A 21,249-nucleotide genomic window follows, 5' to 3' on the forward strand; every position below is an offset into this window, starting at 1 on the left:
CAGGAAGTTGTGCGATGACACATCATGTCTCCTTTATTCCCTTCTGGCGTGTCATAAGAAGGGTGGGGTTTGGGTGGGGAGGGGGGATTGGCAGGAGCTTACACCATCTTCCACACAAGCATCCCAAAACGGAGAATCCTGCGTCTGCCACTGAGGGAATAAGACAATCCCATTCCCGACGCACACAAGCGCGACTCACGACATTCAAAAAGACATGGCAGCAAAACAAACCCCAAGGGGGAAACCATTTCCTTAAAAGGCCTTGTCTTGTGGTGGAAGACATAAGCACAATTTGCAAATCATGATGCATGTCTGGTTATGTCACGTGGGGATTTAGACTTGTTTGTGGTAGGTTTGTGTGACTAGTCCACGGCAGCGATTGAGACTCATACTGAAAGTAGTAAAGGGGACAGCTGCTTCCGTCACATCGTGGACAGCGTTTAGGAGCGGAGCATGCTGCGCTTACTCGTCCTCAAGTCACTTTTGCTCTTTAGAGGCTATGAAACACCAACCAGAATGTTAACTGGCTCCATGGCATTTTGAGGCAAAAAACGGGACAATGTCTGACGCTGTACACAATTAAATCAACCATGCAGTCTTTTGAGCCTGGAGGAGCAACACCAGCAGAGTACAAGACCATTTGGAACCATTTGGAGGTGCAACGGACCAATCTTATGTAAAAGCTTGACCAGTGTTTGTTTTGCTAAAACCTTTGCTCTGTCACACCAAAATGAGCTGAATAATCTTCGAGAGCTTAATGTTTCGCACCAGAAGACTATGCACTTTGTTCAGCGAGCTTTTGTTTAAGGAGCTTTATTTTGAGGTAGGGTGCAGTCTAACCCAAAAAGTGGGAACATCATATCGATGACCTCTCACCTCGACGTGATGGACGTCGCTCCAGTTACGAACCCTGAAATACGAGCACCCAAATGTGCCAGGCCAGGCCAATAACCTGCTGGGCAGAGGAGTGTTGGGCGTGTGCATGTAAGGCCCAGCACTCCGTCTCCAAAGAGTCACTCTCCACGCACCCATTCAATGTTGAACACAGATCAAGCTTTCACATTCTCTCATTATCTCTCTCTCTCTCTCTCTTTCTCTATCTCTCTCTCGCTCATTCTCTCTCTTTCTCTCTCACTTGCTCATTCTCTCTCTCTCTCTCTCTCTCTTTGCTGGGCTGCAGACGATCCTTTAATCTCATTAGCTGGACAAATCGCATCACCTGCTCCCCGTGGGCTTTGACTGGGCAGGACATTAGACGGGAGGTGGAGGGGGGGTTGGTGGAGGGGTCAGGGAGACCCCCCGGGGTGAGTCATGCACCCAAACAGACCGGGGGGTGGTGGGAGTGAAGGTTGCATGAGGTGAGCGCTGTCTGCAGGCGGCCATGTTGGAGGGCTACTCCATGGCTCCATGGGGACACTAGAGAGGAGGCAGCAGTGGTGACAACGGTGCCCTTTGCTGTGTTCCACAGAAGCTGGGGAGAAGCCGCGAGTCAGGAGAAATGCAATGTCACGTAGCGTTACAGTAGCTTTACAACAGCACTCAAAGGCCTGTCTTTGCGGCCAGATATAGAAAAAACACACACACACACACACACACACAGTGTATGCAGGACCGCAGGCTGGTGTGTGTCAGCAGTCATTAATTTCAGCCAGCCAGTTTTGTCTGGGTCCCCCGAGTAACAATTAGAACACAAAGGCTGCTCTCCTCTGAACACCATAATGATCTCGCTCACGATTAACTGGGACCAGCGGAGCTCCGATCACCCGTCACCAGACATGCCTCCCCTCCAGTGTGGCCTTCGCCATGGAGCATCTCCTGACTACTCCCAATACCTCAATTCTTGTCCAGGGATCCATCCAGCAAAGCTAAACATCGGCCAATGACACCAAGATAGATCTTAATGATTGCAATTCACCACTGCAGGTTTCAGCACAATTCCAATCTGAAGCATGAGATAAGAACTTCGGCTCGGGGGGGATCAAGTGAGAGCTTGTCTGCTTTAATCAATGGATCACTCACTCAACCCTCCAAACACACTTGCTCTCTCTGACAAGGAGGGAGGACGTGACAGACACAGCCCTGCAGGAGGTGGTGGTGGTGTGGGCGAAACTGTGCTGGTGTTTTTTGTATCTTTGAGAGACCCGTGCTTTACACGAGAACAAGAGCCAAGGAGTATGAAAAGAGGAGGGAACATGTATGTTTAGAGTGCATTAAAGGGGGAACATGACATAACTTAACTGTAGGGTACTCAAAGTTGAAGAATGTATGTGTATATGTCACTGAGAGAGAGGGAGAGGGAGAGGGAGAGAGAGGGAGAGAGAGAGAGAGAGAGAGAGAGAGAGAGAGAGGGAGGACATTTCAAGAGGCTTGCTTGTGTGTGCTTGTGCGTGTGTGTGTGTGTGTGTGTCTGTGTGTGTGTGTGTGTGTGTGTGTGTGTCTGTGTGTGTGCAAACACACGGCTACGGTCTTGTGCTAGAGAAACACCTGACACTGAATGTTCAGGGCACACCGATGGAGAGCAACAGGGGGAGAGAGAGAGCGGGTGAATGACTGTACTATAACATAAGGAACTACTACAGTACAGTCAGCTGATGTTCACTTTTTTGTTTCTCTCACACTTGGGGAGCGACAGCCATTTCCTGTCAGCGGAAAAGCTGTGTGTGCAAGCAAGTTGTAGCGTGCACCGCCCCAAGACGCTTGCACATGCGAAACTCACAAAGGCCAGGTCAGGGTTCAAGAAGTTTCCGTGCTGTGATGCCCAGCAGTAGACCTGGAGCCACAGCAGAGCACACAGCCAGTGGTTCTCACACCTAGGATGGATCTCACACACACACACACACACCTAGGCTAAATATCTCTCTCTCTCGCTCACTCTCTCTCTCTATGGCTTCTATGGCTGGGGAGGAGAGCTCCAAAAACAGGTCATAGTTTTTCACAGGAAGCTGCAAAACCAGAGCGCAGTTTAGAGACTGCAGTGATTCAGAACGAGAGCACCTTGCAAATGCATGCAAGCAAAGACCAGATCTTAGATGATATATACTGGAAGAAAGAGTAAAAAAAAATGGGCAAAAGATGTTTTTGTTTGACTGCGTGCCACGTTTGAGACGTGTGTGAACTCATACGGCCGGCGGGCAAACATTCCATTCGGAAGAGTGTCGTGGGGACAAGAGGCAAGTGCAGGTGTCAAAGACAAGCCGGGACTCGGGGAAGAAATGTGCAAAAGCGCAGCACGTTGGTGGCACAGAGGCAGATCAGTGGTCCCTGTTATCGTGCGTCTGCAGGGATGTTAGTGGCAGCCACAGAGAAGAGAAGTAGTTCACTATGTTCTTCTCTCAAATAGCAAGACAAGTACTGTCATGTCTACATTCACTCACTACAACTCTATGGCTTGTGTCTCCATCTACCTCAGTCCTGTTTACCCAAGTCCTGTTTACGATGATCTATTGATATTCTTGATTAAATGCATTAGTAAGCATTACTCAGAGAGATATCTAACGCAAAAATAGAATGGAACATTTAATTTCTCTGATGGAGACACCCTGGGCATATTATTATCTGGTACCTACTCCCCCTCCTCTCAGCACTCATTCACCTAACCCCCCCCCCCCCCCCACCCACCCCACACACACACACACACACACAGAGTTGAGGCCTCTTACTGTGTGAACAATTAAGACAGATATAGCAGGCTGGGAGACACAGTAACAGTCATCAATAGAAACAGTCTACAAGTTTTGCCTCCAACTTGCGTCTTGCACTTTGCTCAGGGACAGATTTTTAGAAACACATGCATCAAGGGGATAAGGACTAGAAATGGGTTGAAACTTAAATCCTCTAATACACAATGAATGCAATAAAGTCTCATCCTTGGGAACAAATACCAATGTTATTGGATTAGACCTGGCATCTTTGTTAATGGATGGGCATCCTTTATTTTCCCCTGTATCTGCAACGTCCAAGACACAATCTTGAAAGCAGTCAACTGGACTCTCTCTCTCTCTCTCTCTCTCTCTCTCTCTCTCTCTTTCTTTCTCTCTCACACACACACACACACACACACAAGCACACAAAGAACAATCCCTGTTATTTACAAAAATCAGTGTACTAAATGACAATGTAACCTGTCTACTGAAGAGTTTGTTTATGTTATGTTTTCAATAATAATTAGAATTAAAAATCAAATTAATAACTAACTGAAGTATTGGTTGGTTGTTTATTTATTACGTAATAACATAAGGTTTAGATAATAATTAACATGCTCAATTTCTGGATTATAGTTTATGAACCCAGTGCTTTGTAGACACAGAAAATTACACAGACCTTTTACACTCTTGTGTGAAGCCAGGTTTAGGCTACTTTAACCTGATTCCTTTATGTTTTTAGATACTAATGACAAGCATTACATGTAAACACATAGATTCGTCAGAGGAGATGCAGGACATCTGTGTTCTTCCACTCTCCATTGGTCTGTGTTCCCGCCAGTGTATGTACTTCCACTACTCGTTCAAGTAAATATGCTTGAGTGTATTTAGCCAGTAATTGTGTCCCTGTTTGTTCAGACGCCGTTAACAGATGGCCGTGCATCCACGCTCAACAAAGCCTGTATTGTGTCTATAATAACGACCAGCGCGTCCCGCTTTTGTCAACATTACTAAAATCAGGTGTAATTTGGCTCAATGCCTGCTTGACAGCAGGCCCTGGGGATGCGGACGTGTGGTAAGAGTTCCGTGACATTAAATAACCAGAGGTTATGGGGAACAAACTGTCTGACAAAGAGGCAAGTTTGACATGTTGGCCTATACTGTGTGTGTGCAGTGTGCGTTTGCGTTAGGTTGCCATTGGATAGGAATTAGATGTAGACATCACGCAGAGGGAATCCTGTCATTCCACAAAATTGGCACTGAGCGGAAAATGACCATATGCCGCACGCGAAGGCAGTGATTAGTGGAATGTGATGACGAGGAACGTCGAGAGAACTGGTTTAGCCAGACACCCAGAAGTGTCGTCGCGGCTGACAACAGTGACCTAGAGAACGCCGTTGTGTACTTAAATGGATTTACATTTGGCTACGGATTGAAAGCAGGTTGGACCCCGAGAGAGAGCAAGAATCGGACCACGTTGTCTGCTTTGTGAAGAGACTTAAAACAAACGCTTACCAAAGTATTGTGCAGACTGAGAGCGTGAGGATGACAAAAATGCTATTAATTTATGATAAACACACTTGCGTAAAAGAAACGGAAGAGACCTAGGATGTGCGTCTTCTGCAACGTTAACGCACAACTAGGCAAGCTAGCCAAGTTGATGTGTGCGCAGCCATATGGAACTGCAACAATTCAATAACGTTACAACTAAAAAAATCAAGTGATTGATTAGGCAGCATGTCTTCTAGGCTACTAAAGACTGCTTCATGACAGAATAAAGCCTAAATACTGAGCCAGCAAGCGACGGTTAAAGATCCTTGATTATTAAGCCCCGATTCAACCGTCTCTAGTTGTCTAAAACAGGGTCTTACTGTTAGCTCCTGTTAGCTGTAGACAGGGGACTGCCATCAAAGCTCATTTTACATCTATGCACTTACCATGCAGCACCAAGTCTCTAAATTAAGTTAATTACACATGTTTTATGCAGTAATAATACATGCATGTGATCCTTATCATAAAAAATACCCTTAAATCGCACGACGTTGACACCAAGACAGACAAAATTCCTAGTTTTATGCTACTGCACACACATAGCTAGCTATTGTTTTCAAATGCTTTTTATACGTCATGATACCAAATGTTTAAAATATGAGCTCCCAGCAACCTTCATTCATCACATACATAAACACAATCCAGGATGAGTTGATAACGTCTACCACCTATGAACCTAAGTTACCCCAAACGATCAAATTTTAAACGTTTGATTAATAAGAACACCACATTGTATAAATTACACAGTGAGCTGGACCCCCCTCCTCAGATGGGGTGCTAGCAACAACGCTAACGTTAGCGAATGGACATCACCTCATTACAAAAAGAATAGATGAGGGAGGGGGGTGAGTTCACAGGGTTCGCTTTGCCGCTGTTCCATCGCTATGGCGAGACGAGAAATGGGCGAAGGACACTTACCATCTGGGTATCCTTGTAAGCGCAGTGAAGAGAAGGACGATATGGTCTCCAAATACGTTCGATGTGCTGTGGTCGATGATTTTACCATTCGGCCCCCAGCCTCAAGCTAGTGTGTGGTATGTTTTCTGCATTCACTGAATAGCCAACCTCAGACCCGGCTTGCCTTGCTGTCTGCCTGCCTCCTGTCGTTTCCCCCTCCTCGCGCTTTTCTAGAGTCGATTTTTTTCACGCTATTTTTTTTTATTCGGAAGGACGTCAGATGCTATTGGCTCCAGTCTCTCACCCCCTCCCCTTCACCGCGTTTTCTCCTCCCTCACCGACTCGCCCTGAAATTGGCCTTTTTATCCATTGGCAAGAGCGATGATTTCAACCATTTCATGGTTAAAATATTATTAGTATATATTTTGTTACATACTTAGGCGTTAAACATAGGCCTATGTAATGCCTAATTATTCATTATAATTGATTAATTAGTTTATATCTGTTTATGTGTATGTATATTTATATTCATGTGCCTACATGCTTAAATTTACACTCATACTACATTATATTCAGATGAGGTGGCTAGAAATAGTTTTAATTGATGTTTTGGCAACAACATTTCTCATTTTCTCATGTGGCTATAACTCTGAATAAAAGTATATTCTACATTGTAATTCATATTTGTAGCCTACATGAAAAGCATGAGATGTAATAAATATGTAGTGTGTGGCAACTAACAACTCCAGTAAACTACAGTCACCCATTTTCTGAGATGTGGTTTGTTTTTCCTACATTCAACAATATGTCCGAAGCAGACTAAACTATGACAGTAAAAAATGTCTATAAAAAGGCACATGTGGCTATAAAAAGCCCTCCAAAAGCTTAATTCACATGACTCACATGAAGGTTGACTAAGACCCCTGATCCGGTTACATGTTTCTCACCAACACAAAACTGCTTGTGTCGTCAGCACAGCAGTCCCTATCCTAAGAGTATGACGTCTGCGGCTCATGTCATCAGTGCAAATCCCCCGTTCTTGTGCCCCACATCTGGCAGACAGTCTGCTAAGTCCCCTCGTGCCCTTGAGCAGCAGCACAGCAGTCGTGACTGAGAAGAGGAGAGGAGCCTCGGCCTGGGTTGAAGGATGGGTCACTGTGGTTCCAGTATGATCATGTTTGTAGCATGCTGGATTGATCTGTTTTATCCAGACCTTAGATTAAAAAAACAAAACAAACATTGTGTTGTATTCAGTTAGGGGCAGCCTGTAATGGTTATAGCACCATGATCATCTTCTTCACTCAATACACACACTGTACTGGACAGTATCTCTATTACCACTAATTCCCAACCAGCCTCTATAATATACATGGCCATTTGCCCATTTGCCATTTGCCTTTTGCCACACACACATATATATATAGCATGAGTCCATTGCCGTAAATGCACAACTGCCTGGAAATTGTCCACTCATCACATGTGAGTGCAAGCAGTAAGTCGGTAAGAGAGCACAAGAGTAATAGAAAGCAGTAGTAAAAAAGGGGCCAGAAAGAGAGAAGTCAGAATCAGGAAATGGAGGAAGGGAGAGAGAGCCTCTGGTAGAAGGGGGAGGAGGTGAAAGGACCCCATCTCTCTTCATTAGCTCTTCATCTCTCCTTGCAGGTTCTCTCTGTACTTGAGTCAGGAGTGTGTGTGTGTGCGCACGTGTGTGTAGTGGGTGACCCAGAGTCCAGTCATTAGAAACAGATGTCTGGGAGTGGGGAGGGGGTATCAGGGGCTGGGGGTTGCGGTAGGAGGTTCTGGGGGGTTGCTGTGGGGAATAGGAAGCGTCTCCCATCTGCTGGTGGTGCGTGTGTGCATTTGCATGCAGGGGTTCCTAGGGCAAAAATAAGCAATAGACAATATGGTGGCATGTAAGGCTAGAAACCCTATGAAAAATGACAATAACCCATGTCCCACTCAACTGTAATAACAATAGAATAGCAGAATGTTGTTTACATGGAAGTATTTCCTCTAAGCTTGGAATACCAGGTGTATGATGTTTGAAAAGGCACAACATATTGACTTGTCTGTCTTGGCAGATGCCTGTCGGTCTGGGGGACAAAAGAGTCTCCAATGGAAAGCGTCTGAAATCTGGAGTCTGTCTCCGGCCTGGAAACTCTGAACCAGACACAGAGGCTGTGGAACTCTGACCAAGACTGAAAGTGAAAGTCTTCAGTGCTTGAGATGGCAGGCTAGTCTGGGCGTTCAATCAAAGAAATAGTCTAAACACATTGTCGAGATCAGGTTACATCTAGTCAGTGACAGTTACCATTGGTCAAAGCTGAGGAACAGCATATAATGCTGCAGTGCCCCCTTCCCCCGCTCATACTCTAGGGCCTGTGGGTCACTCTGATGAGACGGGCCGGTCGGTGCGCAAAGCAGCTTCTCTTCCTGTGAGGCTCTTGTTTACACGAGATGCCTGATGGAGTGTAATGTGATTGTAGGGACCAAATTAAAATTCTCAGAGGATTTTCACACGGCTTGAAATATAAGCATGTGAGCAGACCATTACACCCTCAAACATGAAATAGGGAACCACCAGCAGCAAAGAAACTGCAAAGCCAGCATGAGGAGTCTGCGGGTTAAAGATGCCGTCCTGGTAAAAGCCAGCATGAGGAGTCTGCGGGTTAAAGATGCCGTCCTGGTAAAAGCCAGCATGAGGATTCAGCGGGTTAAAGATGCCGTCCTGGTAAAAGCCAGCATGAGGAGTCTGCGGGTTAAAGATGCCGTCCTGGTAAAAGCGGGTTGATATTTGAGCTATACAGCACCACACTCCTTCCTGAAGTTGAACTTGTATTGATTGGCTAGAATTGTTTATGGCTTAGTCTAAGCCACTGTTTGCCATTCACAGACCCAGGGTGAACCCATAGGACTCTTCTATTTTGAGGCTGCCCACTGAATGAACATAACCCTCATCAGTAAACCATGTACTTGGAATACCCATCAAGACCAAGTATGAACTTAAAAGGAGACTTATTCATCACACACAACGGACAGACAATTAAGAGCTGACAGCTGCATCAATAAGATAACTGAAAGGAGTACCGTATTTTCCGGAATATAAGTCGCACCAGTCAAAAAATGTGTCATGAAGAGGAAAAAAAAATATATATGTTGCACCTGAGTCGCAGGACCAGCTAAACTATGAAAAAAAGTGCGACTTATAGTCCGGAAAATACGGTAATTTCATTCATTTGACCAAAACATTTAATGGCTTTGAATCAGTCTGCAGCTTGAAGTAACCTTTTCAACAGTTGTTGGTTCAGAATCAAGAATCTTTACAACATGGGAGCGACGGCCTTTTTCACTTTTGACTGTCCTTGGTCACAGAAAAAGGGACATCTGCAAAAGTAGAGCAAGAGTTGTGAAAGAAACTGGGCCACCATGGAGAGACACACTGGGAAAACTCACAGACACGTCCCAGCCAGACATGTTGGAAGTGAGCAAATCTTTCCGAAGAGGCAAAGCAATATAAACATGCCACCCAAAAACATGTGTGAGCCATCCCTCTAAAAGCTTTTAGGACTCTGAACTCAATTGCTTTAACCCCCCCCAGTCAAACAAAACAAAACTGAAAATGAAACAAAGCAGTAAGACACTGTGGATGACCGAGAGAACAAGAGAGGAGAGACTTTATTGAAGCGAGTTCAGCATCACCTGACAGAGGTTTGTGGACAGAGTTGTGATGAAAATGGAGTACAACAAGGCAGTCAAAACAAGATAGCGCCCAATAGCTGCTCAGACATGAGCATCACCTCTTGTTGGTAAAGGGATGCATTTGTACTTTTATTTCCGTGCTCAGTGTCCAGTACCACAGACTAGCATGTCCCGTGAGTTTGGTGTTAGCAGGATCAGGATCCTGTGATCATTGTGTTAGCAGAGCCTTTGGCTCAAGTCTGTTGCTTTACAAACAAAGGAGATAAAACAAGGGGAAAAAAAGGACGCAAAAGATTTACAAAAAATGAAAATAAAACAGTGGTGGATTATAGATGGTTCAGCAGAACTACACAACATAAACACCCAAGTATTTTTTCTTTGCCTTCCTATGCCTCATCTTCACTGCACACATGGTTCAGTGCTGTGCTGTCCTTCACACACACACACACACACACACACACACACACACACACACACACACACACACACACACACACACACACACACACACACACACACACACACACACACACACACACACACACACACACACACACACACACACACACACACACACACACACACACACACACACACACACACACACACACACACACACACACACACACACACACACACACACACACACACACACACACACACACACACACACACACAGTAAGCATTTTAAAAGGACAAAAGACAATCTCTGTGCATGATCAAAGGCACAGCTAAAAAAAATCTTCAGCCACCAACTCAAGAGATCTAACACTTAAATTTGTTTAACTAAGTTTCATATCAACACATTAAATGACTTCATACAAACAGCAAACTTTACAGGGAAACTCGGAAGAACGCTGGTTAACAACGGACGCCTGTGAGTCTGCAGACATCGGCAGAAAGACAACAGAAGATATGACGAAAAGACCTCTGCAACACTGGGGTACTGTGACGTCATCCCCATCCCCCCATCCCACAAATACAAGATGGACTGACAACAGGGGGGAAGGATGAAGCTACATGCTCATCCAGGAAAGGTGGTGGAGTAGAGATGGCAGCTGAAATACTGCTACAGTTCTGGTAAGTAAAAACTGATGCACTCACAACCTCAACAACAGCAACAGCACCTCCTCATGGCCAAGCAGTCCATCAATCAGCAGTGGAGGGGGAGAGAAGGCTGTTGTGGGTCCCCCCCCCACCCACCCTGCAGTGTTGCTGTTGCTGAGTGAGAGCAGTGGATCCCAGTGGGCGTCTCAGTTGTCCCATCGGCTTTTCTTGCGCCGGGGCAGGTCTGGAACGGCGAATCCGGCCCCGCGGTCCTCATGGTCTTCGCGGTCCTCCCGTTCCGAGCGTCCGTCCCTCTCCCTCCGCCCGCCGTCGCCATTCCGGCTGTCGCCGTGGCGCTCGCGGTCACGGTCTCCGTGGCGCTCGCGCTCACGCTCGCGATGATCGCTGTGGCGGTCGCCGCGATCGCCATGCCGGTCACGGTCGCGGTCCCGATCTCGCTCCCGCTCTCCTCCACCTGAGCTGCGGTCGCTATGGCGACTGCGCTCGTCTTCGTAGCGATCACCACGGGGGCTGTCGGGCACGGAGCTCAGGGAACCGGCGCTGGCGAAACCCGCCATCTTGGTGCCCACGCTAAGAGATGGAGGCGGAGGGGGCATGGCGGCAAAGGATGCCACTGGAGGTGCCGTGGGCCGGTCCAGGCCCTCGGGGGCACCACTGGGCACCGAGCTCAGGCTCCCGGCACTGGTCCAACCCGAGGTGCTGCTGGCTTTGGTGGAGAGCTTGGGAACGTGGCCCGACGCAGCCACAAAGTGGTTCTTATACTGGGACTATGGGAAAATGAAGACAGAGAGAGAGAGAGAGAGAGAGAGAGAGAGAGAGAGAGAGAGAGAGAGAGAGAGAGAGAGAGAGAGAGAGAGAGAGAGAGAGAGAGAGAGAGAGAGAGAGAGAGAGAGAGAGAGAGAGAGAGAGAGAGAAAATGGAAGATAAATGGAGGGAATGAGACGGAATGTCCATATAACAAGATCTGAGGGACTTGAGAGAGAAATGAGAGCATGAACACTAAAAATAAATCTATGAGAAAGAGAGAGACAGCCAGACAGAGAGAACGACAGAATGAAGGAAACAACAATATGCATGAAGGCATAAAGCAGGTACCTGGAAAGCCTGTTTCATGGCTGACATGCGGTCTCCCATGGCTCCTCCTGTGGCGGGCTTGAAAGCCTCGTAGTTCCCAAGGGTAGAGGCTCCGCTTCCACCAGCACTACGCTCCTGCGTAGTGCTGGTGGAAGCGGAAGCCTCTACCCCTTGGGAACTACGAGGCTTTCAAGCCCGCCCACAGGAGGAGCCATGGGAGACACCGCATGTCAGCCATGAAACAGGCCTTTCCAGGCTACCAGCTTTATGCCTTCATGCATATTGTTGTTTCCTCTCATTCTGACTCGTTCTACTCTGTCTAGGCTCGGTCTCTCTCTGTATCCCAGGCCTCCGCCTCCAATGTTGATCTTCTTCCCTTTCCCTCCTTTAAAGCGCGACTTCCTGAACCAAGAATTCTGGATTGTGGATTTAAAAAAAGAAGCAAAATACAGTCAAAAACAGAACACATTAGGCCCGTTTTAGATGTCAGAGAACAGTTTATCAGACTATATGAATACAGAATCCTGTGAAGAGTGATCAATCAATTTATTATTTTATTTAAAATGCTTGTGATAAAGACTCATGATATCCAGTTGCACCTGCATGGCAAGGTCCATTAGGTCCTTTGAAACACTTTGATTGGCTCCCTCCAGGTTACGGACAAGGTCTCCAGCGAATGAGGTGTCTTTATTGGTGAGAAGGGTGTAGGCCACACCCTTTTCTCCAGCACGACCTGTTCGACCAATCCTGTGTGTGTGTGTGTCGATGTCACGGGCCACGTCGTAGTTGACCACCGTGCGGATGGATGGAATGTCCAGACCACGGGCTGAGGGAAGAGAAAAGAGAGGGGAGGGAGTGTGAGTGAAGGCACAGCATGGCGGGACTCTTTCACAGCAAGACACTGTTTTGACACTGGTCAAAACACAAGCTTTGGTCAGGGCCAGCATCTACAAGGTTTCTACATGCACTCGTTTAAGTCTTAAGGTTCAAGCTCAAAGCTCACTGGTGCTTCAATGCCACTTCAGACTCCCCTAAACCATTACACAATCCTCCGCTTCCACCCTCGTCTTCTCCACCCATCTCCTACCCACCTGCCACGTCGGTGGCCACCAGTACGGGCAAGCTCTTCTTCTTGAAGTCGGCGATGACCTTGTTCCTCTCGCTCTGGTCCATGTCGCCGTGCAGCAGGCCCAGCGAGTAGCCCTCCTGGGTCAGGTTGGTGGCCAGCTCCTCGCAGTTGGCCTTCTTGGTGACGAAGATGAGCACGGAACCGGCCGAGGTGAACTCCACCAGCCGCCGCGTCAGCCAGCCCCACTTGTCCACGCCCGCCGGCATCACCTCCACCAGCTGGGTCACGTCCTCGTTGGCCTGGAGCGACAAACACAGAGGAGCATGAGGATGGGTGGATGGATGGAAGAAAAAGACAAGAGACAGACAGGCAGGCCGGCAAAGAAAGAAAGAAAGAAAGAAAGAAAAAGAAATTATTGAACAATAGATGTATATAGAACAGAGAGAGAAGAGAGAGGGGAAAGAAATAAGAAAGCAAAAGAGGAAAGAGAATGAGAGGAAAGTGAGAAATAGGCAGAAGTGCAGGCCGGGCAGAAAGACAGGACACAGAGGCGTGGAGGCAGAGGAATGCAACCCAGAGACAGAAGAGGGACAGAGTGATCCCAACACTAACAAAAGTTCTCTTCAGTTAGAATGACCTCCCTCTCACATTCCCAACTCCAGCACACGCTCCCAATCAGACACAGAGCAGAACATCCCCTTTAGTGTCTACCAATTACAGCTACAACCATTTATCAAGTAGTCATCAACTATTACATTAAATGCAAAGTATTTTGGAAATCAGATAATCTATTTTTTTTAAGGAAAATAAATCTCCAATTTAATCAAATTAATTTATTTTTTGGTTCACTTCCCGCTCAATGAGTAAACTAAATCTCTCTGGCATGTGGACAAAAGAAGACATTAGAGAACATCATCTTGGGCTGATCGATAGTTGAGAAAATAATTGACAGATTCATTTATTATGAAAATAATTGTTATTTACAGCCTAGAGCTAATTCAACTCTTTCCAGTCCGCCAATGCAAATATCAGTACCTACATGTGAGATATGCTTAGGTCACCAACAGCAGCAAGATATATCTCATTTTTGCTCAGACAGGAAAGAGTTAAGGGTGAATCAGGGGGCATTACCTCTCCAATGTCTCCCTGCACCACACGGATGGGGTCGACCAGGATGTCTCTTGCCAGCCTCTCAATCTTCTTACGGAATGTGGCACTGAACAACAGGGCTGTTGAGATGAAAGAGGTCCTGGTGAGCAGCACATATGCTAACATGCGCGCACACACACGCACACACACACACACACAGCACTGGCTTACATGCACTCCATATAGACTGAAGACAGCATAGTAACACATAGTGACTACCTTAGCATGTATCATGAACACCCTGTAAGAATACAGGCACACAAGGTAGTAATAAATAATTTTTAAAAATCATCTAAAAAAAGCAACTTACTTTGTCTGTCTGGCCGGACATGGCTGGCGACGGATCTAACCTGATACTCTGAAATAGGGGAACAGTTTTTCACCATTCAGCATTCATCAATCCACCAATAATCCAAAAGAGAACCAAGACTAAATACATTATTACTAACTCTGCACTATTACTTACTAACTAAAGAACATTTGGGGCTCTAGTTTGTATGCCATGCAATGTGCAAGGCAATGTGTTAATACTGAAGAACTAATGCTAATTTAATGAATTTAATAAAGCACAACACCACACTACACTCAAGCACTTGTAAGTCAGCACAGGAGAAGGAGTTCTCAGTGCATGAACTAATTTAAAGTGACACTGTTTTCATGAATCTTTTAATAATCATAGATGATCAAAAAAACAAAAATTTAATGTCCGCACACTTGCTCCCGTTTTGCTTTATCTTTTAATTTTACCAAGTGAACGTTTTCGAGCTACACGCTCTTCACCAGACTAATAATCACAGATGACAAACTCTCAATTAAAGTGAACTTCCATCACGTTTCACTAGATGTCAAATAAAATTCTATAAAATTTACTCAACTGATTTCTGCCACACTGCGACATACATGTCAATGACTGAGCGACTGGTATTATTGTCTGTTGGCGTTGTGTGATTTCTGCAGCACTGTAGCTGTAGCGGCTCCTACACACAGTTGCATGCGTTGCAGTGCTGGAGACGCATCCCATTCACTTTACATGGTCTAACGTCATCCGTTGCCGAACTGAATTGTGGGTGCGTTGTGTCACGTTTCTCCCGTCGCTCGCGTTGAGAAGTTCAACTGTTGCTGCACCGACAGACGGCACCGGCCAATCAAGCCAATCGACGGACGGCACCAACCAATCAAATTACGGTTATACTTCAGGTCATTTGCATAGCTACCGTCAGGAACACCCACTGGCATGCGTTGACGGAACGCAACTGTGTGTAGAAGCCGTAAGTACTGCATGCTGTGGATTCAAAGGAGTGCCCTTGATGTGTATTTGAGGTGCTCATGCTAGCTGACTCTTACTTGGAATATGGAAGTTAGCTGAGGTCATTTTGAGGACCATATCTTACCAAAGCCCATGTCAAACATGCGGTCGGCCTCATCAAACACCAGGTAGGTCACCCTCTGCAACGAGGTGGCCTTCTTCTTCACATGATCAATGAGGCGACCCTACGAGACAGATGACAGAGGAAGGTCAAACACATGTTTTGTGTTCAGTATGAGGAGTTGATAAGGGTTTCAATATTCTTGAGAATAAGAGGAAAACATACACATGATCAAAAACACAAACAGCTAAATATTGGGTGACAGACTGCACAATGGCAATGGCAATGACACACACACACACACACACACACACACACACACACACACACACACACACACACACACACACACACACACACACACACACACACACACACACACACACGCACGCACGCACACGCACGCACGCACGCACGCACGCACGCACGCACGCACGCACGCACGCACACAGCAGGGTACTCACCGGAGTGCACACCACTATCTCGGCTCCATCCTGCAGGGCCTTGGCCTGCTCCCACATGCTGCCTCCTCCATACACAGCCACTGAGCGCAGCCCGTACGCCTTCCCAAAGCGCTTGCACTCAGAGTGGATCTGCACCACACATAAACAGACACAAATACAAAATCATCATCATCTTTTCAGTCATCCCTAGACATAAAATTGAATTAACAATACTATAAATCTTGTCCCAGTCTGAATCTTGGTCATCACTGCCATTACCATATTGCTGAAACAGTCTGTTTCTGCAGGAGCCGTTTGCCCAACGCATCACAAAACACAGCATACAGAAGCATCTCTTAAATCCCCCTCACCATCTAAAATCATTCCATCAATTTTCTCTTCATCTCTCCCTCTCTTCTCCATGCCTTTCATTCATACCCTCCTCCAGCCTCCCCCTCCCGCCTCTCAACCTCACCTGCTGACAAAGCTCTCTGGTGGGGCACACGATGATGGCAATGGGCCCGTCTCCCGGCTGCAGCTCCTTCTGGTCCATGATGTGCACCAGCATGGGCCAGATGAAGGCCGCCGTCTTGCCGCTACCGGTCTTGGCGATGCCAATCATGTCGCGGCCACTCAGAGCAATGGGCAGACCCTGGTCAAGAGGGGGGTCGATGAAGAAAACACAGGGTTAGGAGTAGTACACCATCAGATGACCATTATCTTGGGGAGAATCAAGGACTACTCTATCTACAGTCTATGCTGCCCTACAAAGCCAAAGTGCATTATCTACAAAAATTCCAAACTAAGAAAAACAGCATTGTTGTTTGTCTTTCACACTGTACTTTAGCAGATACTGTAAAATGAAAATTCCTATATGTTCAGGAAATGTTTCAGTAGATTAATGAGATTTTGATAGATTGATCAGAGGATAGGGCATTTTATATTGGTGTAAAAAAGTTAATTTCACAAAAAAAAGGCAGTTACTGCACTTTGGCGTTGTAGGGCTGTATAGTCATGAGCTGGCTAAAAGCATCAGTTGAGTCTCATCCACTCAGGCATCACATATAAAAAAAACACATATATCTATCTCCACACATCTTGTCCCTTTTCTCCCCCTCGAGTCCGTTCTCGGACATAACCAAGAGCTGACGCTGGCGCAGCAGAAAGACAGTACCTGGCACTGGATGGGTGTGGGCTGCGTGAACTCAGATTTGCGGATCGTGTGCATAAGCTGCTCGTCGAAACTGAAGTGGGCAAAGCTTGTGCAAGGTTTAGGAGGCGCCGCTCCCGACACCTGTCAAAACAAAAAACGGATCCAAGACTTTCAGTCAATTAGAAGAAGAGGACGATGAACCAACTGCAATATTCATCTGTGTCCATGGATCTTTAATGACAAAGTAATTGAAGGGTTTGTATCAGTTTTCTTGTGTGTGCAAGTGATTGATGAAGAGTGTGTGTGTGTGTGTGTGTGTACATAACTCACCCTGAGGTTGAGTTTCTGTCTGAGCTCCACCACCTGTGTTCCCGTCAGAATGTTGAGCTCTTCGTGCTCCTCGTAGAAATTCTTCTCAAAAGGAGGGTAATCAATCTGCAGAGGAAACCCATGAGAGAACACACATGAGCCACTGCTCCCCCTGGAAATGTTCATATGACCTCATACTGTTATGCCACCTGCAAACCTGTGATACTACATGTAAAACATAAGTGTCATTTTGTCTTGTGCTCACAGTGAAAAATCTTGCCTGTGTCTGCACTGCCAGAGGACAAAATTATTTCATATTGTAACTACACATTTAGATCTCTGAACACTATATTTCCGAGCAATGAAGTGCATCCTCTGATATTTATGTGCCGTAGCTCCTTACCTCAGTGTGGTCAATCGGGGGAAGAGGCAGGATGATCTTCTTGGTGGTGGGAGCGATGGGATTGCCGTCGCTGTCGTAATCAATGTTCTCCTCCTCCTCCTCCTGGGTCAGGCCGGCCGTGGGGTTCTCTGCCATGTAGCGGAAATAGGCCTCCTGCACAGAGCACAGGAACAGGCATCACACCGCAGACACCAACACACACATCTACACACCCATACCAAGAGACACACAAACACACACACACACACATGCACACGCACATCTACAGGCAGACATGTGTGCTAGAACTGTCATCTCAACTATCACATGATATCAGACATAGAGTGGACAGACTACAAGTTGGCTGGCATCAACTTCAAACTCCAACAATCTGCTATCTGACTGATAGACTTGCAACGACTGGCATTCTCATGAAGGATTTATTTTATTCAGTTCTCTGTTGTTCAAGACCTGGTCTAACCTAACCGGGACCTGGCTGTGATGATACCAGTGACACTTATCTGAAGTACAATCTTGTGCTAAATCTAGTCAAGAGTTGTGTGGCTCATTTAGACATGTCCACCACTACAACCTGAGGATGGTGGGAAAGTCATATTAATTGTTTATGCTTTTCCAGGAATTCTACATTAGTGTAAGCGCCGTTTAATAACCTGTGCAAGCTTTTCGGACGTGAACGCATCAAGGAGGGTTTGACTTGCCCTTGCATAGCAAAATATGTAGTCCACATCTTTGTAACACAATGCAAGCGCAAGTACCATGTCACACATTTCCTATGTGGGCACATCATTTCCGTAGCTTGTGTAGACTATGAGAGGGCTCCTCAATAAGTTTGTGAGCCTTGTGTTTTTAACTGCGTCTGCATAGCTGACATATTCTATTAAATGGCCCCAAGTCTAGGAAAAAGCAAAATCCAGGCAAACTACATTAGCTGGGTGCATAGACGTCAGAAGACAATGACATCATAACTTATTGCCGTCAATTATTCTTCACAACCTGGCAGGACCAGATATAGTCATAAAAGAGATAGAAAAAGAAATCTAGAGAAGAAAAATTTCAAAACGAAAGGGAAGAGGGAGGATGAATTAGTGAAGAAATGGGAGGAGAGAGAGGGGGCTTGGCAGGTCTTTTGGGATCATAAGAGTGGAACATGATGGAACAGTAGCAAGCTCACTCACTTGGTCATCTTCCTCTTCAATGTCATCTCGTATACCCCTGGAAGAAAAGAGCGGAGAAAAAAAAAACTTCCCTGCGACCTGTTCCATCACCTGTGACAACCCCCATCCCACAATGTTGACTGAATCATTGCCAGTCCTCCCCAAAAACCACCTACTCCCACACCCACTCTCATCCTACACAGTCTAGAGAACTCTGCCGATTATATTTACATGTGGTGTCTCTAGACTGCTGCCTGATTATTTGGGGTAAATATGACAGCTCATGGAATTGGCTGAGACAGCAAAGACAGCAAAAGGACAGGGTAAACAACAACAACTACAACAACAACAACAAACAAACAAATCTTACTTGGCCGCCTTTTTCTCCTTTTCCTCCAATTTCTTCATATCCTTAGCTGCTTGATTCTGGTAAGGGAATATATTTTTACGTATTAAAGCCTATAAAGCCAACAGATCCACTTATTGAAGTGCCCTTTCCTCTTCTCACCTCAACCTCCGCCATGAAGGCATCCAGTGGGTCATCGTCACTGTCTGAGCCATGTCCCCCTCCGGACTGGAACTGTTTTCGGGTTGGAGAGTTCTCTGCTGGGATGTAGGGCAGGTCATTGGTGCTTGCCTCCTCTTCATCATCCTCAAAATATCTGCAGTGACAAGAAGGGAACCAGATGCATTAAAGTTCACTCCACAACAAACAAGTAAGTAGAGAACACTGACTACCATCTTTATTAAAATGAGAAAGGATGACAACTTAGAGGGAAACTGATGGTGAACCCTTTTGTTTATCCGCACATATACAGTAGATCGATACCAGTAATTTCTAGGATGAAAACTTTACAAAAGAAAATGCAACCTACAGAGCTAAAATGTCATTACAACGAATACGAATCATCCAAGTGCAGACACCAGACTTTCATCATGATAACACTCACGCATTCTCCTCGTCAAAGTTTGCTCTTTTAGTGCCTATTTTGTAGAAGGCTGGGAGCTGTTGATTCTTGCCATAACCTCCAGCTGACCCTGAAGCTCCAAACGAGTTGTGTGATGGCTGCGGCAGAGGTTCTTCTTTCTTCCCTCCAGCCAGAGAGAAGCCACCAAATCCGAAGCCTCGCTTCCCCGCTGGGCCTCCCTTATTCCAGTTCATAGCTGTGGTCTTGAAAAACAAAAGAAATGCAAATGCAACACTTTTTGGTTAGCCACATTTTTTATGTTTATGGTTCTTTGCAGACACTACAATGACATCAATAAACAATACGCTAATTTTAAAATGAGCAGTTTACAGTAAAGTCATATAACCTAATTAATGATTATAAAACAACTACCAATATAAGTTATACACTAAATACATTAACAAAATAAAAACAATAACCATAAACATACAAACCACAACCAAGTTATGGTTAAGATTATCTTCCAAAGCGAAGCTGTTTAATTAGTCAAATACAAGGTAAACAACATATACAACTTATAAGCATTTTATCACAGACAGTGGCAAGATGTCAATTTATCATGCAGTGAAGGTTAACTAGTCGATGGCACACTGAAAAAGTGTCTGTCTGTCTGCCAGGACTCCAACTCTCACAACATTAGTTCCAATTATCTAACCTGACATTAATTCCCATCACTAGAGCAGTCCTTGTGAGAAAGTATTAACATGTATAGAACACAAACAATATCAAATCCCCACCCTAATCTATCCACCAAAGACAAGACGTGACAACTGCAATGTCAACGTCCCCTGATGCTTCGACAGATGCTAAATGTTCATCATTAGAACTTGCGAGAGCTAGAGCTAGCTAGCTAACAATTAGCTGTTTTCGAGCATGATGTACTTATCAGCGAGTGCCAACTCCGAGGCATCCAAAAAATGTCATACATAGCATACACAACAATGTCTCTCATTACCTGAAAACTATCTATTGATATAGATAACTTCACGGTTAAGCCAGCTCATTCTATGTAAAGCATTCCAGCTAACGCTACCTAAAACGTCGAAGGCCGCAGCAGCCGTAGCGCGCTGCGAGTAGAACTGGGGGTGTGTGAAGATTGGTCGACCACCTTGCTGCTTAAAAGGGTTTCAACATAATTTGGCAATACAAGCATGATATCTCTGGCTCAAATTTGACAGACTATGAACAACAGAATTTTTTTTCTTTTGATTACCTGTTTATACCACTGTGAGGAAAACTCTATTTACAGCGTCCACCTCTGAATGTTCGTCTCGACAGTGTTCTACTTACGTCATCTCCACTCG

The 21,249-nt window shown here is 45.7% G+C and overlaps 2 protein-coding genes across 2 annotated transcripts in view; both read right to left on the minus strand.

Moving 5' to 3' along the window:
* The window catches only part of limd2 (LIM domain containing 2), a 14,988-nt gene extending 8,690 nt beyond the window's left edge, over positions 1-6,298 (minus strand). The window contains exon 1 of the mRNA XM_076265055.1: positions 6,111-6,298. Coding sequence (XP_076121170.1) covers positions 6,111-6,113 — 3 coding nt within the window. The 5' untranslated portion in view covers positions 6,114-6,298. The remainder of the gene's footprint in view (positions 1-6,110) is intronic.
* A 4,080-nt stretch (positions 6,299-10,378) lies between these two features.
* On the minus strand, positions 10,379-21,242 carry ddx42 (DEAD (Asp-Glu-Ala-Asp) box helicase 42). The gene is made up of 18 exons (XM_076265056.1): positions 21,159-21,242; positions 19,928-20,148; positions 19,486-19,639; positions 19,348-19,403; positions 18,999-19,035; positions 17,824-17,976; positions 17,442-17,546; positions 17,133-17,252; positions 16,434-16,610; positions 15,980-16,108; positions 15,540-15,639; positions 14,459-14,506; positions 14,131-14,228; positions 13,022-13,298; positions 12,530-12,756; positions 12,236-12,346; positions 11,952-12,065; positions 10,379-11,623 (listed from the first exon to the last, which is right to left on the minus strand). Exons 2-18 carry the CDS (start codon positions 20,137-20,139, stop codon positions 11,042-11,044), a joined length of 2,700 nt encoding a protein of 899 aa, XP_076121171.1. The 5' UTR covers positions 20,140-20,148; positions 21,159-21,242; the 3' UTR covers positions 10,379-11,041.
* Positions 21,243-21,249: the final 7 nt, after the last annotated feature.

The sequence above is a fragment of the Alosa pseudoharengus genome, unplaced genomic scaffold (assembly GCF_046254945.1).
Source record: "Alosa pseudoharengus isolate Yale_2024_CS ecotype anadromous, Long Island Sound unplaced genomic scaffold, YU_APseudo_1.1 YU_APseudo_1.1_scf_4, whole genome shotgun sequence".
NCBI classification, from domain to species: domain Eukaryota; kingdom Metazoa; phylum Chordata; class Actinopteri; order Clupeiformes; family Clupeidae; genus Alosa; species Alosa pseudoharengus.